We start from the raw sequence: 16,757 nt of genomic DNA, 5'->3' as shown, positions 1-16,757 counted from the left end.
CCCTAACCCGGCAACCGAGTTTTAGTCAATCAAGTTTAAATAGGCATCCCATAGTGGGACCGGGGAATGTACAGCCCGAGATGCCTATTAAATTTAGAGCTGTGTGTGTGTGTCTGGGGGGGGGGGGGGAAAGTCCTTAGCAAATCCAGATTAGAACTGGTCTGATAAATGCTGAGCTGGGTGTGTGTGAACATGGGTTAATTAACATTGGAAGCACAGATTCCCCATCATGCAGCGCTCTCCTGCTTCTCTGGTCCCAGAATTCACTGCAGTCTCTGCTTCAGGCTTTCTGTTTTCCATCTCTCATGTAAATGAATGGTCATCTGGTTCCATCTCAGATGCAAATGAGACCGAGGGCAGTTGTTCACTCTTATCACCCTTATCTGGAGAGTTTTAGGTGCGTCTCTCACTGCATCTTAATCAGTTTTGTTTAGGTAGAGGAGGGGAAGGAGGGGGGTGAGTCCTTTGTGAGTCAGACAGACTGCATCCTGTGCCAGGGTTGCCCAAGAATACAGAGCTGAGGCGTAACACTTCGTCGTGCTGACAACTCATGTTCATCTTGGAGTCCACTAGGACTCCAAGATCCCTTTCTGCCTCCGTGCTAGTGAGCAGATCATTTCCTAGGCAGTAGGTGTGCTGGACATTTTTCCTCCCTAGGTGCAGCACTTTGCATTTCTCCTTGTTAAATCACACTCTATTGTTTTCTGCCCATATGTCCAACCCGTCCAGGTCTGCCTGTAGTTGTTCCCTGCCCTCTGGTGTGTCCACTTCTCCCCACAGTTTTGTATCATCCGCAAACTTGGACAGAGTACACTTCACTCCCTCGTCCAAGTCACTGATGAAGACATTGAAGAGTATCAGTCCAAGGACGAGCCCTGTGGGACCCCACTGCCCACGTCCTTCTAGGTCGATACTGACCCATCTACCACCACTCTCTGGGTATAACCCTCTAGCCAATTTGCCACCCACCGGACTGTGTAATCATCCAAGTCACAGCCTCTTAATTTGCTCACCAGTATGGGGTGGGATACCGTATTGAAGGCCTTCCTGAAGTCTAAGTAAACAATATCTATCCCTACTCCTGCGTCCAGGTGCTTTGTAACCTGGTCATAAAAAGAGACTAGATTAATCAGGCACGATCTACCTGCTACGAACCCGTGGTGGTTTCTCCTCAGCATAATTTTTCCTGCTGGGATCTCACCTATATGAGCCTTAATAATCTTTTCAAAGACTTTACCAAGGATGGAGGTGAGACTGACTGGCCTGTAGTTGCTTGGATCCTCCCTCCTCCCCTTCTTGAAAATAGGGACCACATTGACCCTTTTCCAGTCCTCCAGGACCTGGCCTGTGTGTCATGAGTGCCCAAATATTCTTGCCAGTGGCTGTGCAATGACATCAGCCAGTGCCTTCAGTACCCTCGGATGGAGCTCATCTGGGCCGGCCGACTTAAAAGCATCCCTCCTTCCAAGTGACTCTGCACTATCTCAGGGTCACCGCTTGGTAGTCTGGTGCCCTGCTATTGTCTCTCTACGATCCCACTGTGAGACTTGTTTTGCCCTTCGTTTAGGAATACTGAGGCAAAGAACTCATTGAGGCCTCAGTATTCCTGAGTTATATAATTATGAGCAAAATTTTAAGCAGAACTAAAACATTAGTTTTATTATAATAGAATAGAGATTACAAAAGGTCAAGAAATGCAAATTCCTACAGCAAACTTCTACTGATCAGTTGGCTTCTCTCTATATTTTATAACACATTTAACAATGTATTCAGTACTATAGTAGATCAAGCATCCAACAATGAGAGAGAATAATTGCAAAGCATTATACACCTATTCAGTGTAGCTGTGTTAATATCACTTTCTGATCTCTTTCACTTTGAACAGGATGATTTTTATGTTTCACTATCACAAGTATTTCATTGAACATACCTATGAATCATTTAAAAGTGGAAATGTGGGTGGTGATACTTTGTATAGCCTCCATTAGTAGTGAAAGGCTGGTCAAAAAATTGGCATTGAACCTGTTTTTAAATGAAAAATGGGGTTTTCAAGAACTTGAACATTTTCTTAGAAAGTACTTGTCTCAGAAAGGTATTTTGTTTTTAAATAAAAAAATTGAAAATTCTTGGGGTTTGACCACTTTTAGATGAATATTTACACCCTTTGGTATTTTTTTAGTTGATATAAATTAACCCCCCCCCCCCCCCCCCCAAAAAATATGTTTCAAATGTCCTTTGTCTTTGATAAAATGTCAACATTTTCTCTGGGAGGCATCCCCTCAGTTTCCAATGAAAATAGAACTGAAGTCTTCTAAGCACTTCATGGTTGTAAAGTAGGTGTTATTAATAGGCTGTGTGCAAATGATATATATGCACACCGCAAATGGACTGCAAAAAGGCTGAATAGAAACTTTCAGTATGGTGTTTAGTTCTGAACCAAATCTATTAAAGTAAAGGGAAGTCTTTTCATGTGTATGTAATATGAAATCCCTACCTAATGGAACATAACACACTGGGACAAGCTGCATTAGTTTATGTAATAAATAATGTAGACATACATAAATTCAGAATGTATGGTCAGGCTTCTCAGAAAACTATGATTAGTGAACTTTATTGGGCAACCGTATCACTTATGTAATGAATACTATACATGACATGAGCAATTGGGCTACCTGTTATTATTGATCTTTTTGCATTTAGTAAATTATTGAAAATAGTAATTGAAATATAGTTGTACTCAGCTTCATCCTTGCAAATGCTATTTTTTTCAAACATTTATTCACATATCCTATTTATTTGCAGGGTAAATGAGACTTTCAGCTATCTGCACTGCAAACTATCTGGGAACTGAAAACCAAGCTGTGTTGTCTACAACCTCTTGCATCATAATAAATCCTCTGTACTCCAAAATCAATGACAGACTTGATAATGATGCATGAAGCATAACAGAACTGATCTTGCTTTTCTCTTAGTTATTGTATATTTGTCCTGGAGCACTGTTGATGATAGTAAATTCTCATTTGTATCAATGAAATGAGTAGATATTGTGCAAAAAGACTTAGTAGGAAAAGAAAGGAGTATAGTTTTGCATGAGAGCAGGACCTATTTTTGTCTGACAGGGAATGGATTCATTAAGGAAATGCCTTGTTTACTTTACTCTTAGACTATAATATTTTTAACATTATCACAGTCATTTAGGAAACTGTTTCCGTGATGATATTACTACCCAGGATTAATGTATGAATCATGGATTTCTAAGAAAATCAATTGTACCATTTGAAATATTATATTTAGTTTATTATTTATTACATTTGAAATCCTTTTAAGAGAACTAGAGTACCTATACCAGTTTGCTATTTTCTACAGATAAGGTATTTCCATTTTTCTTGAATGATTCTTTTAGTTACTACCACTGTTTATAGCAGAGACTGTTGTCAGTCAGTTAAGCCATAGAGTCCAGAGCTAGGGACAGACATTACACATAAACCAATTTAAGTGATCAGAAACTGGGTTAAACCTGTATCAGAACAGATGTTCAGTGCACATAAACCAGTTTGAAAACGACTGAAATTGGTTTGAGATAAACTTGGTTGAATGATAATAATCAGTTATCAGACTTAACTGATTAGGTTCAAACCAGTTTATGCAATGTCTGTCCCAGACCACTTCCTGGTTTAAGTTAAATCAGAGTCCCCCAGCATCCCAACATACTCTGTAGGATGGGCAGGGCTCTCTGCTCCAGAGAGCTGGGCTGGCCCCTCCCTTCTGCTCCCTGGCTGCAGCTCTGGCAGAGACTGCAGGTACAGTGCATCTTCCTGATTTCCTCCTGCATCCCCTCCCTCACCACTGCCTGCTGAAGCAGGGATTCCCTTTGCCTTATATAGACATCTTTCAGACACCTCACACGATGGCTATGGTCTGTGCTGTGGGGACAAAGGTAGACATGACAGTGTTGGACTAGGGCTTTTTGGAGCTAATCAACAGGTGGCTGGTAATGTCTCTCCATTGGCACAGGTTTCCCTGCCACGGAGTCCCCCTTGGCAGGGGTCTCTGTCCTCAAGCTCAGGTCCCTACCCACTCAGGTGCTCATCTCTCATAATAAGAAAGACTAAGCAACAAGAAAATAATTGTGTGCTGGGCACTCTGCTCCGCAGTCTCCTGACCTCCCCTCACAGGTGCTTCCAGTCCACTGGTTGTTACAAACAAAAAATAAAACTCCACTGGGATCTAAACAGTCCTTTACAAAACTCTCAACCCCCCTGGGTACATATGAACAGTTCTTCATTAAATCTTCATTTCTCCAAGTGCATTCACTCTCCACAGGCTTTTCCTGGTGGATTCATACAGCCAAAGTCACCCACTTACCTGGAGGAAAGCCTGTATCAGGGGTGGGCAGTTATTTCAGGTGGAGGCCACTTACCAAGTTCTGGCAAGCTATCAAGGAGTGCAAAGTTAGCCCCACCCCCTGACAGGTGCCCAACCCCTGGTCACCATCTTGGGACCAGTAGTCCCACCCCTAGCCCCTGACGATTGCCACCAGAAGTCCCCCCCCCCCCCCAAAATTCTCCTTTCAGCAGGTGTTTGCCATCTTGGAACCAGAAAAATACCAAATTATATTTTACAGGTGTGGGGTGAGTGTGTATGTGGGGTAGAGAAGCATGTGGGTATGTGTGTGGCTATGTGGGATGTGAGTGGGTATGGGGTTTGTTGGGGGAGGGTGGCTGGGGAGGGTTGTGGCATGTTGAGAGGGGGAGGATTTGCCCACAGCCCTCCTGCAGCAGGCAGTGCGCCCACCAGCACTCCTCCAAGCCCCGGCTCTGTGCTCCTGCAGCTCCTGCCCACAAGGCACTGGTGTGGCCCTATGCTGCCACTCGCCAGCACTGCCCCCTCCATCTGCCACCACTGCCCTTCTGTCACTTCCCTGTTCCTTCCCCCCCCCACTTCTTTGGCACCATGTCCCAGCTGCATGGCCAAGACCGCAGGACATGGCAGGAGCCAGACTGGCCAGGCAGGCTCTGCATGGGGCCAGCTAAAAATCGCAGGGGCCAGGCCAGCTCCTGCTGTGTCCTGCGGCTCGGCACTGCAGCTGGGAACCATGTGGTGCTAGAGCAATCAGCGGGGAGTGGAGGAGTGTGATGGCAGCCTCAGGCAAATGGATGCGGCAGGTGGGAAGGGGTGGCAGTGAGCAGGCATGTGGAGTGCAACAACAGCTGGGAGGGAGTGTGGGCTCATGTGGTGTGCCAGGGCCAGTCCCAGAGCAGGGTGGCAGGAGCGTGGGGTGCTGGGCCGGGCTCTGCCAGCAGGGAGAGGGGGGAGCTGGCTCAGTTCCATAGAGCCCTGCCAGCCTGGCCCCGTGCTTCTGTCACCCCACTCTGGGCCCCTGCTGGCCCTGGTCCTGGTGCACTGGTGTGGACCCCACACTCCTGCACAGATGTTGCTGTGCTCCACATGCCCGTTTGTTGCCCATTCCCCCCGCCTGCTGCCGCTCTCAGTGCTTTCTTGTCTGTGGCTGCCACCGCTCCTCTCGACCTCCCTCCCACCACCCACTCTGGTACCGCATGGCTCCTAGCTGCAGCCCCAGGACTGCAGTAGCTGGCTTAGCCCAACCCTGAGGACTGGGGTGATTGCCTGCAGTTCTCCCTTGCCCCTGTCCCGCCCCCCCCTTCTTATCTGAATTTCCAGGTGCAGGGAGGAAGGAACAGCCCTAGGGGCCCAGGCCAGAACCCTTCGCTCCACACAAGGCTTGTGGCTGGGAGGGTGGGTGGGCGGGGCCCTGGGCCTTGCTCCTGCAGCTGCTTGATCCTGCCAGTGGCTTCCCCTGGGTCCTACTGCCCCTGTCTTCTGTCAGCTTTGACAGGCAGCCAGGAGCAGATATTTATTTTCTAAATTTTTTAGGGGCCCTGCGGGCCAGATAGAATAGCCTGGCAGGCCAGATCTGGCCCCTGGGCCATATTTTGCCCGCCCCTGGCCTATATGCAGGTTTGCCTCTCCCCTGCTGGTCATTTGACCTGGCCACCTGGTCACAGTGGCCAAGTACTACTAATTCCTCAATCAGCAGCCCAGCATTCTGCAGGCTGGGCCCTGCAGATTATGTACCTGTGTTGCTAATGCCCACCATTTCTTGCAGGTAGGTTTTCTGCAAGCAGCACTTGCTCTTGCTGTGCACTGTCTTCAGTTCTGTTTCCCAGGACCCCAACTCTTCAGTGATTGAATATTGTTTCATCAGTGGAAGGAATGTTGCATATCCTTGGTATTTTTTACAAATAAGTGAAAAACAAACAGATTAAGTTGTATTGGATTAGTATAGATATACAATGCAATTATACTGGTTGAAAAAGAAGGGAACACACCCCCTTTTAGACTCTTCAGTTGCTACAGTTCCATGAATCTGCTGTATCCTGCAGCAAGTGAAAGCTAAACTATGGTAATTGAGTCTAAGGACAGACTTTCAAAAAGCCTGAGCCTGAATTGATTCAATCTTTGCAGGTTGGTTAGTTGAATCAGTTTACAACTGTACAGCCATTCCCTCTGGGGTGAGGAAAGGCAGGCACATGCCTGCAGTGGCTCAGGCTAGAAGTCAGGGGGCACTAGAGCAGCCCTCCCTTCCCTTCCATAGTTCTGAACTGGAGTGGGGGGGCGTTGTGTCCAGGCCCAGGTAGGATGCTCTGATTAGGGAGAGGTGTAAAGCCCTACCTTGACTGCACTGTCCCAGGCTTTTCCCCACTTACTGCTCAAGGGGTGGGAATGTTGCCAGCCCCCAGCCTCCAGCTAGTACTGTGAAGCAAAGTAGGGGGTGTGCAGTGCATGCATCTGTTGATGATACTGAGCTTTTCAATCTCTCTCTCCCTGCTTCTTCATACTGTCTGCAAACCTGACAGGCATGGGAACCAGCAGGGAGTTGATAGCACAGTGTTTATCAGGCCATCAACAAAACAAATGCCTTTCTCATTGGTTTAAACTGTTCTTAAAAAGCTTTTTCCAAGAAAGGAATGGAGGGACATTACCAGCTGACCAGTTGATTAGCTCCAAAAAACCCTAAGTGGACACTGTTCTGTTTGCCTGTCCCAGTGAAATTGGAGACACACACGCACAGATACCTCCCAGCATTAGCTAGCATACCACATGTCTAGGGTTTGTGGGGCTGGGGTCTGTGCTGTGAAAGATGGGAGGGAGTGAGGGGGGAATTTCTGCTTTAGCAGCAAGCAGCAGAGGGGTTGGGGTAGGGAGAAGCAAGGCAGACCCTGCTGTGCCTGCAGTCTCGGCTGAGGCTCTGGCTAGGGAGCAGAGGGGCAGGGCCAGCCCTGTTCTCTGGAGCAGACAGCCCAGCCTGGCCCAGCCCAGGACTGCAAAGCATCTAGGATGCTGGGGGACACCAGGAAGGGTGTCTGCAGCAGATGTTGCATAAACTGGTATGACCCAAATCAGTTAAGTCTGAGACTACATTCAACCAGATTTATCTTAAACCCGTTTCAGCCATTTTGAAACTGGTTTATGTGCACTGAACTTATGTTCTGTTATAGGTTTAAACCAGTTTCTGATCACTTAATCCAGTTTGTGTGTAATGTCTGTCTCTAGCCTGAGAGTGGTTTCATTCCAATGTAAGCTGCTCCTATGTAGCTTAATTTCCTGAAGAATAGGAGTGAACATACAAAACAGTGATGGTACATATTCATAAGTGGTAAGTTTCACGCAAGCTTCTTAGAGCACTATAGTGGTTTCATCTGTCTACAGCCAGTGTTAATTTGAAATAAGGTATATCAAACTGCATCTGATCTTTGTCCAGAGAACATTTAATACAGTTTTAAAAATCTGCTTTAGCATAGGTATTACAGTAGTCCCATGTACATTTGCAGAAGAGCAAGAATTCAGCCCCTCTAATTTCTTCTAGTTCAGGGACATTTTCTATAGCAAGCTGCCTTTAGACAAACAATTTTGTTCCTTTCTAGATAAGATCTGTGATCAGATCAGCGATGCTGTGCTAGATGCCCATCTCAAAGAAGATCCAAATGCCAAGGTTGCTTGTGGTAAAGATACATATATTTTCTTTTTTTCCACTTAAATGATTGCGTACAATTGTCAAACTGCCATTTCCCCTTTGTGATATATTTACATAAGAGCTTAATGTTATCACATGCTAGTTCATTCCTAACTCTAATTACAGTGTTTAGAATCTATATATAGCAAAACAAGAAAGTTCAAAACAAACAATAATATAGTGTCACTACTTTGTTTCTCAAAGAAGCACTAAAAGTACATTGTGTTCAATGATCAGAAACAGGTCAGGTTTCTGTAAAGAGTGAGCCTAGATCAATCAAACCAATGGTGTCATAAATGTAATTAGTATTCCTAGGGAAAAGAGAATAGAATTCTAATATAGTGGATCAGCCAAAGAACCCTTGGCTACCTCTAAAAAAAGTGCAGTTCCTTAGATTTATATAGACTTTTTATTTTTCATTGCCAGCTCCAGTTTTATTCCTAACTGCATAAGGATTCTTCTTGAGATGGAGGTGTCTCATAGGTCTTTTGATTCACTGCAAAAACAACTTTTGGTTTCAGTGGGCACATCTACACATGCATTTAATTTGCAGCAATAAACTCTGGCACTTATTGCTCCAGAGTTTGTTGCTCCCGGGCATGCTGTTTGAAAGTGCACCTGGGACTGCAGCAGTTTGTGGGGTCAGCCTGCAGTCCTGGGTTGCTTGAACCTGGCTCAATGTGCTATGGAGGGGCTGCTTGGAGCACAAGGGTGCTCCAGTGTGGAGCACCCTTATAGCAGGCTAATACTTGTAAATAAAAATACTACCCTGCTGTGGAGTTTAGTTTCATCTGGCCTCATAGGTCCACACATGTTTACTGCGAGTTTACTTTGCAGTAAATGTCTCATGTAGATGTTCCCAGTAACTCACTCTTCAAATGGAGGTACATTTGTGAATTGGTTGGTCATTGGTAGTGTTTATTTGGCCTAAATTTACCCCTTAAACAAAGAGGATGCTCTTGTGGTAAAAGCACTGGAATAGGACTCAGGAATCTTAGTTTAATTTTTACGTTGTTACATGAGGTAGGTGGCTGAAACTCTCTGGGCCTCAGTTTCTCTATCTGTAAATACCATTGATTCCCTACTTCACAGTGGTGTAGTGGGGATAAAGGGATTCATACATATAAAGTGCTAACCCTATGGAGACCTGAGTACAAATACCTACATTGGTTGTGTTCAGTAGGGTTCTTCAGTTCAGATCAGTATTATTAGAAGCAGAGTTATTTGTAATAGCATATTGAGTTATCCAGCCAATCCTAATTGTTTTCTTTTAATCTTTCTTTTGTCTGTAGAGACAGTATGTAAGACAGGAATGGTGCTGCTGTGTGGGGAGATCACGTCTCTCGCTGTAGTGGATTATCAGCGAGTAGTGCGAGATGCAATTAAGCACATCGGCTATGATGATTCAGCTAAAGGTTTGTAGAAAAACTCAAGAATTTGATTTCTGGGTGATATGCTGAATAGGAGGTAACTACAAGATAGATCTATCTCCCTGTGCATATTTATATTCTTGCAAGCCCAGTGAAATTGTTTATCTTCTTTTGGTACTACCATGAGAGAAACATACTGCCATCATTTTCTGAAGTGGAGAAACTATTTACTTCATGGTTGAAACTTATGGCAAAAAGGGGAGCTGGGATATATTTTGAATTGGAGCATGTTGCCAATGTAGGATTAACTATTAATTTGCATATTAAAGTCTATTTCTCAAACTCACTGAAACTTGGATATTACTTAGTGGCCAAGTAAATATTTGTGACATGGAATGAACAGAGGAGATTTGGGTAATTCATTTTATTTTATTATTATTTATTTCTACTTCGCTTTGTCATGTCCTTGTGACAAAGTATTTTAGCAGAATTTGCAGACTTGGAATCTGACAGGGCTGTGCTGTGAGTGCTTCTGCTATGGACTGTCAACTATGTGCCTTAGTGCCTGCACCACCCCATCCCCTTTTTACTTTCACTGGGGGAACACATCTGTCCTTACTACCAAATGCTTAACAAAAAAAAAAAAAATACAGACCAAAAAGATAAGACCCTTTTCTAAGGCAGTTACAATCCAAGTCAGATTTATAGAATTATATATTGCAATAGCAATGAAAAAACAGAATGTTTTATATCTGAGACAAGTTTCAACTTCCTGTACACAATTGCTGTAGACTTAGCAGTTTATTTGTACATTGCAAGTCTTTTACAGTTATGATGAAGTTTGCCTTTTGGCTGAGCTCCTATAGTTACTGCAATATTTTCAGTGAGAGTATGCTGGGAAAATGTTGTAAAAGCACATCTGTTCATTATTTCCACTGTAACCTAAACAACAATGCCGTAAGAATATGCTGCAAAGTCCAGCAACTTAGAAATTGCTTTTCTTGTGCCAGTCTTCAAAAGTAGGAGAAAGATGCACTGCACCTTGTAAAAAACTTGTCATACACAAACAACAAAAGGAGAAAAGCTAAAAAGAAGAAAAACTGGAAATACTGATTTTCCTCTTGTAATATTCCTTTTCTATTGTAGCCTCTGTAAAAGCAAAGAGGATACTGTGTTCCTCAAGTGGACACATGACAGACTGTGCATGTTTGAAATACAGTTGTTTGAGCCTCACGTTGATAAGCAACTGTCAGTAGTTTAGTAGTTGAAATCCTGTGAGAGGAGGAGAAGAAGGAAAAACAAATTACTTTCTACATACCTGGAGAAAGGAGATGGAAAATTCTGCTACAATCTTCTTTAAGTCCTTGGCTTATTTTGACCTGTTTGTTTGTCCTTTGAAGGCAAAATTCTGCTTTTCAGCTTGCACAGCAGATCTTGAATATGCTTTCCCTACATGTGGGGAACTCCCACTGATTCCCATAGGTTTTCCAGGAAGGTATGGAAAACAGGATATCAAAGTCCACAGCTGCAAAAGGACAACAGCTGTTTCAAGGAAAGTACAATGGATAACAAATGCTGTTCAGTAGGGCTGTGCGAAACAGCACCGTTCTGCTTCGACTTCCGTTTCGACGTTTCGATGGAACAGTGCTTTGTTTCAAGTTCCATTTCATTTCGAAAGCACTGTTCCATTTTGTTTTGTGGAAGCTGTTTCGCTGCTGTTTCAATGTTTTGCCCATAGGCTATAATGGGGAAGGATGAAACTGCCTATACCTTTGTCATTTCTTGCCTGATTTGGATGAAATTTGTAAAGATGGTAGCCCCTTCAGAGGGCATGAAGCCTGCCAAGTTTCAAGGAGATAGGTTTAGCAGTTTCTGGGAAACTGCACCTCAAGATGTTGACAAGAAGGAGCCGTGGAGCAGGAGCAGCTTCCTGTGATCTGGCAGGCAGATTGAGGGCCTGCAACCCTGGGAGGAGTCCAGCAGAGCCTTGCAGCCCTCCTTAGAGTGTGGGTGGGCCCCCAATCTGCCTGCTGGATCACAGGAGGCTGATTCCGTCACCCAGGGCCAGCAGCATCACCAATCTTCCCAATGCTGGGTGTGGGTTGTGCCCAGCGCCAGTCCCAGGCAGCAGCAGCAGCCTTCTGTGGTCCAGCAGGCAGATCAGAGGCCCACACCTGTGGGAGGAGTCTGGCAGAGCCCCCACAACCTTCCTGGGGGTTTGGGTGGGCCGGTTGGGGGTTGGTGGCTGGTTCTGCAGCCTGGAGCCAGTGGCAGCACCAATCTTCCTGGTGAGGGGTGTGGGCTATGCCCAGCACCAGTCCCAGGTGGCAGTAGCAGCCTCCTGTGATCGGGCAGGCAGATTGGGGGCCTGCACCCCCAGGAGGAGTCCGGCAGAGCTCTGCAGCCCTCCTGGGGGTGCAGGCCCCCAATCTGCCTGCTGGATCACAGGAGGCTGCCACCTGGGACTGGTGCTAGGCACAGCCCACACCCCTCGCTGGGAAGATTGGTGATGCTGCTGGCCCCAGGCAGCAGAACCAGACTCCTGTGATCTGGCAGGCAGATCGGGGGCCTGTCCGCACCCCCAGGAGGGCTGTGGTGCTCTGTGGGTCTCCTCCCAGGAGTGCGGGCCCCCCATTCAAGGAGGCAGGACCAGCTTCCTGTCATCCAGCAGGCAGATTGTGGAGCCACACCCCCCAGAGGAGTCCAGCAGAGCCCCGCAGCCATCCCAGGGGTGCAGGGGCAGCCCCTGGATCTGCACCAGATCACAGGAGGCTGTTGCTGCTGTCTGGGAGCGGTGCTCAAGTCAAGTAAGCCCGGCTTCGAAACTTGAAACGTTTCAAAAGTTTTGAAACATTTTGAATGCCCTTGTTTCATTTCAAAGCTGTTTCGAAGGCTTTTGTTTCATTTCAATTTCACTGTTTCAAGCTCAAAACACATAGAAACAGCTTCGAAACGGAACACCTGGTGAAATTTCGCACAGCCCTACGGTTCAATAGTATCACTGTTTGTCTCAAAACAGTAATTCCATCCCACTGTTCTTTAGGAGTTGCTTTATTGCTAGATATTCTCAGGACCACAAATTTAACAGCAGGGGGAAGAGCGTCAGCAACCTAATTCCTCTGTCACTAAACCTGGATTGATATTTCCCAAATCAAATAAATCAAAGGTGGAAAACATCGAGTATCTTTTCTGTATTCCAGTCAATACAGGAATGAAAGCTCATGCTTCTTTGAAGCAGTTAGTCTCCAAGGTGCCCTGCCTTACCTTCTGCCTGGGATGGTTCTTGAGCATTTTATCCTGTTCAGTTTCAAATGTCTCAAGTGATGGAACATCTGTTATTTTTCTTGTGAGGAAACTGTTGCCTAAAAAGTGGCATTGCTAAGAAACTCATTTGAAAGGGTAAAGTATCCTTTATTCTTAATTACATATCATCCCTAGTGATAGTTCTTTGAGCATATCCACCTTGGAAATAGAACCTTTCTGACTTGCTGGAGTAATAACAACTGGGGTCTTGTATTTTCTTTCTTTTGATTTCTTATTTTTCATGATGTTTGCATCATTTTCTATGACCATTTTAGCTATAGCCTATGGCAAAGAGCTAAAAGGATGAAATTTTGCTGTTATGCTGTGTGCAGATAAAAATGCTGTATTTGAATGTAGCACTGACATAAAATTTAAGCAGCAAATACCAGGACGATTATGAATTTTGAAGGTATTTTTCCTTAGTACTGGGATGTCTAGTTTATGGTTCCATGTTGCTCTGCATAGCTGTTCAGGAGAACTACTTCACTATAGCATTATCTTCTAAATAGGCTTTGACTACAAAACTTGTAATGTTCTGGTGGCATTGGAACAACAGTCACCTGATATTGCCCAGGGTGTTCATCTACACAGGAATGAAGAAGATGTTGGTGCTGGAGATCAGGTAATCACAAGTCATTCACATTAAAAAAAAAGAAAACAATGGGGGGAGAACCATTGCAAATGTCAGTTCAGTAAATGATGTGCTAATAAACTCAAAACTCTGTTAGTTGCACTTACCATGTTATCCTTTGATAAAGGGGAAAAAAAACTTCTGAAAAAGTTATGGGGAGAGAGTGCGTATAGTATTTGCTAATACTCTACTTCATAACATTTTTATAATATTTTCTAAATCAAAATCAGTATGGTCACAGTTCATGAGAATTTGCACAATTTTATCCTAACCTGACATATGACAGAACAAACATTTGTTTGGCTACCTTGGGTACATACCATTAAATTAATCTCTGGGTACGGACACACGTACATTTAGGAGGGCATTTCAAAAGGGCAACAGCTGTTACATTCTAAATAATATGTGTGAATGAGATGAGAAGTATTCAAATGCATCAAAAGTGCTCCAGCTTTAACACTATATCAAGGTTAAATTTGGTCCATGCTGCAGATCTAGGAGTCAACCCTTAGCTGGTGTGGGAAGTTGGGGGAGCTATGATGATTAGTATTTTAGCACTTGGGAAAGTTAGCATTTTTGGATATGCTTTACATTTCTGTTTGAGTAGATGTAGATTTATAAGATGGATATATGGGCAGCAGGATTTGCCCCATAAGATCAAATAAATAAAACACATACAGTTATATGGGACATCAACCTTTTTACATACCTCATGAGATTTTTACATTGCAGAAAGGTGCTCTGAGATTAAGCAAGATGGGAGCATTTGTTAATTGAATCCAATTGTGCCAGAACATTTGTAATTCTCATTTATTTCCCAGAGGCAGCGGCATGTTTTATTATAGTAGGTGTTCCACATAATTAAGAGTGTCCAAGTGTACTTCTGTGAGCTGAATAGCATATGTAGATAATTACAGTGTATCCCCAAGACATCGGCACTAGTATAAAAACTCATACCGAAGCAAGTGTGATTGTGTAGTGAACATTTACAGTTGTTCCCATTAGCTGTACTATCTAGTTTATGGTAATGTTGTTGAGAATCATAAAATAGAGCTATCATAGAACCTTGGAAGCAATGTAATATTACTGAAAATCCCCAGGAGGGTTAAATTAACCATTTCATTTTTATCACCACAGGCGCACAAGTTTTCTACCAAATGCCACTGTATCTAAATATCTTAAGCACTTATATAGCCTTCATTCCTACAGTATCTAAGCACATAATAGTCTTTAATGTATTTATCCTCACAACATCCTATGAAGTAGGGAAGTGCCAGTTTCCTCATCTGTATCATTTTCCACATTCCCATAGATGGGGACCTGAGGTGCTGAGACTAAGTGACTTGCCCAGAGTTACACAGTTCTGTGCCAGAGTAGGAATTGATTGAAGTTCTTTGAAATCCTAGGAAGCTGACTTGATCTATGGACACTGCTTCTTCTCTGCACTCCTCAAATTACATACATCACCTGTAATGAAATGCCTGTGAGTGTGGCTAGTACAGGCATGTTGCCATGGAATAACAGACACACTATGAATTCAAACCTTAATTTATCTCACAGTAACTTGTTCATGTAGCCATACCTAAAGGAGGAGTGATAACACCAAGGAAATGTCACTATGCATTCTTTCTCTGGTCTGCTCAGACAAAAAACGTCATTACGTTCATTCCAAACCATCTCTCTAACCTTAACCAAGACACCTTACTCATAGAAGAATTCTGCCTGAGAAAGGAACAGAATTGACCCTTAAATAGTCCTCAATATTTTATTTCTGTTTTTACCTTAAGATAAATCACGTTGACCAGAGATAGTTCTTGGGCTGACTGAAAAATTTCCATTGAAAATATTTTTTGATAAAATAGAAATTTTCACAAAAAGTGCAATTTTTGGAGAAGATTTTGGCTTTTTATCACATACTTTTTAGCCAAAAAACTAAAACCTGTTTGGCCAGAAATTGAACACGTTGAGGATAGAGACTATTCCAAATGATGTGTTTATGAGTTCTTGATTTAGTTGAAGCCTTCTAAGGTTTGTCTGTAACATCGATGATAATAAAAGGTTGATCAAATGCCCTGTTTCCTTTTTGCATGCAGTGGAATCTTGTGGTCTCCAGCCACTATTGTACTACTATAATCACTGGCTGAAATATATATTCTCCTCTGCCATAATAGGGTTTGATGTTTGGTTATGCAACAGATGAGACAGAGGAATGTATGCCTCTAACAATTATCCTTGCTCACAAACTGAATGCCAAGTTAGCAGAGATGAGGCGCAGTGGTGAACTCCCTTGGCTGAGACCTGACTCTAAAACACAGGTAAGCATTGCCTTTGCTTCAGTTTTTCTCTTTCCTGAATACAGGAGTAGCTTGTGGAAGAATGTTTTCAAGCCTTGATCACTTGTGGGCAGGTAATAGCCATGAATTTATCTATCTGATTGAGTACAATTATCTTTTACAATTTCTCTCCTCCTCAGATAATGGTTGTTAATGGTCTGTTTTATTCAGAATGTCACTTCATGTCAGGGGTGGGCAAAATGTGGCTTGCGGGCCGGATGCGGCCTGCCAGACCATTCTATCCGGCCAGGAGGGCCCCCCAAAAATTTAGAAAACTAATATTTATCTGCCCATGGCTGCCTGTCATGCAGCCTTCAATGGCTTGACAAAACTCAGTAAGCGGCCCTCTGCCTGAAATAATTGCCCACCCCTGCTTTGTGTGAATTGCCTAGGACTCACAGAACATAGCCTGTTGTATGATCTCATCTTTCTGGTAGCACATAAGGTAGTTCCTCTGCTCATGGTATAATCTCTTGGGTGTAACATAAAACTGTTTGCATGCACCAAGATATTTGAGACAAGGTATTGCATAGCAGTTGAGGAATATTTATCTTTGGTGTACAAAGACCCAGGTGTTTAGGGTTAGGAAATCTTAAGGCTTTGTTTTTGTCTGTAAATTTTAGGACTGAAATTTTCAAAGGAGCCTAAGGATTTTAGTTTCAATTGTACTAAGAGCCTACTTAGACTCCTTTTGAAAATTGCCACCTAAATAAAGGGTTTTGCTAGGGAGTGAATGATGCAAAAAGGTAAAATACTCCTTTTGCGCATAGCCTTTTTGAACCTGAGTTACCAACATGGGCATGTCCCCAGGAGTGTACAAGTGTGGTTTGCAGTGCCACAAACCCATCTATGGCACTGCAAACCACATGTGCCGCATGTGCTATTCATCATGTTGCTAATTTGCAGTGTAGCATTTTTTTTTACAATGGGATCTCCAAAACTGCCCCCCCAAAAGTGGCGCAGTGCACATGGCTGCAGCATGAGCCACCCAAAATCAGAGTCTGGCTGGCCAGAGACATGCTCTAGCTGCTGGCTAGGCTCCATGTGCCTGGATTGTCCCCTGCTGTAGCCCTGGGAGGCCCCCC

The 16,757-nt window shown here is 43.9% G+C and overlaps 2 protein-coding genes across 2 annotated transcripts in view; one reads left to right on the top strand and one right to left on the bottom strand.

The window, feature by feature from the left end:
* LOC102575212 (uncharacterized) overlaps nt 1–10,820 on the bottom strand; it is a 64,819-nt gene extending 53,999 nt beyond the window's left edge. Inside the window, exon 1 of the mRNA XM_059729792.1 lies at nt 10,724–10,820. The gene's annotated coding sequence lies outside the window, so the exon portion shown is untranslated. The remainder of the gene's footprint in view (nt 1–10,723) is intronic.
* Nucleotides 1–16,757, top strand: part of MAT1A (methionine adenosyltransferase 1A) — a 39,684-nt gene that overhangs the window by 12,298 nt on the left and 10,629 nt on the right. Inside the window, exons 2-5 of the mRNA XM_014602619.3 lie at nt 7,947–8,024; nt 9,328–9,450; nt 13,218–13,330; nt 15,511–15,654. Coding sequence (XP_014458105.1) covers nt 7,947–8,024; nt 9,328–9,450; nt 13,218–13,330; nt 15,511–15,654 — 458 coding nt within the window. The remainder of the gene's footprint in view (nt 1–7,946; nt 8,025–9,327; nt 9,451–13,217; nt 13,331–15,510; nt 15,655–16,757) is intronic.

The sequence above is a fragment of the Alligator mississippiensis genome, chromosome 6, assembly GCF_030867095.1.
Source record: "Alligator mississippiensis isolate rAllMis1 chromosome 6, rAllMis1, whole genome shotgun sequence".
In the NCBI taxonomy this organism is placed as follows: Eukaryota; Metazoa; Chordata; order Crocodylia; family Alligatoridae; genus Alligator; species Alligator mississippiensis.
Note: the sequence above shows the minus strand (reverse complement) of the source record. Positions and strands in the feature narration are given on the sequence as shown.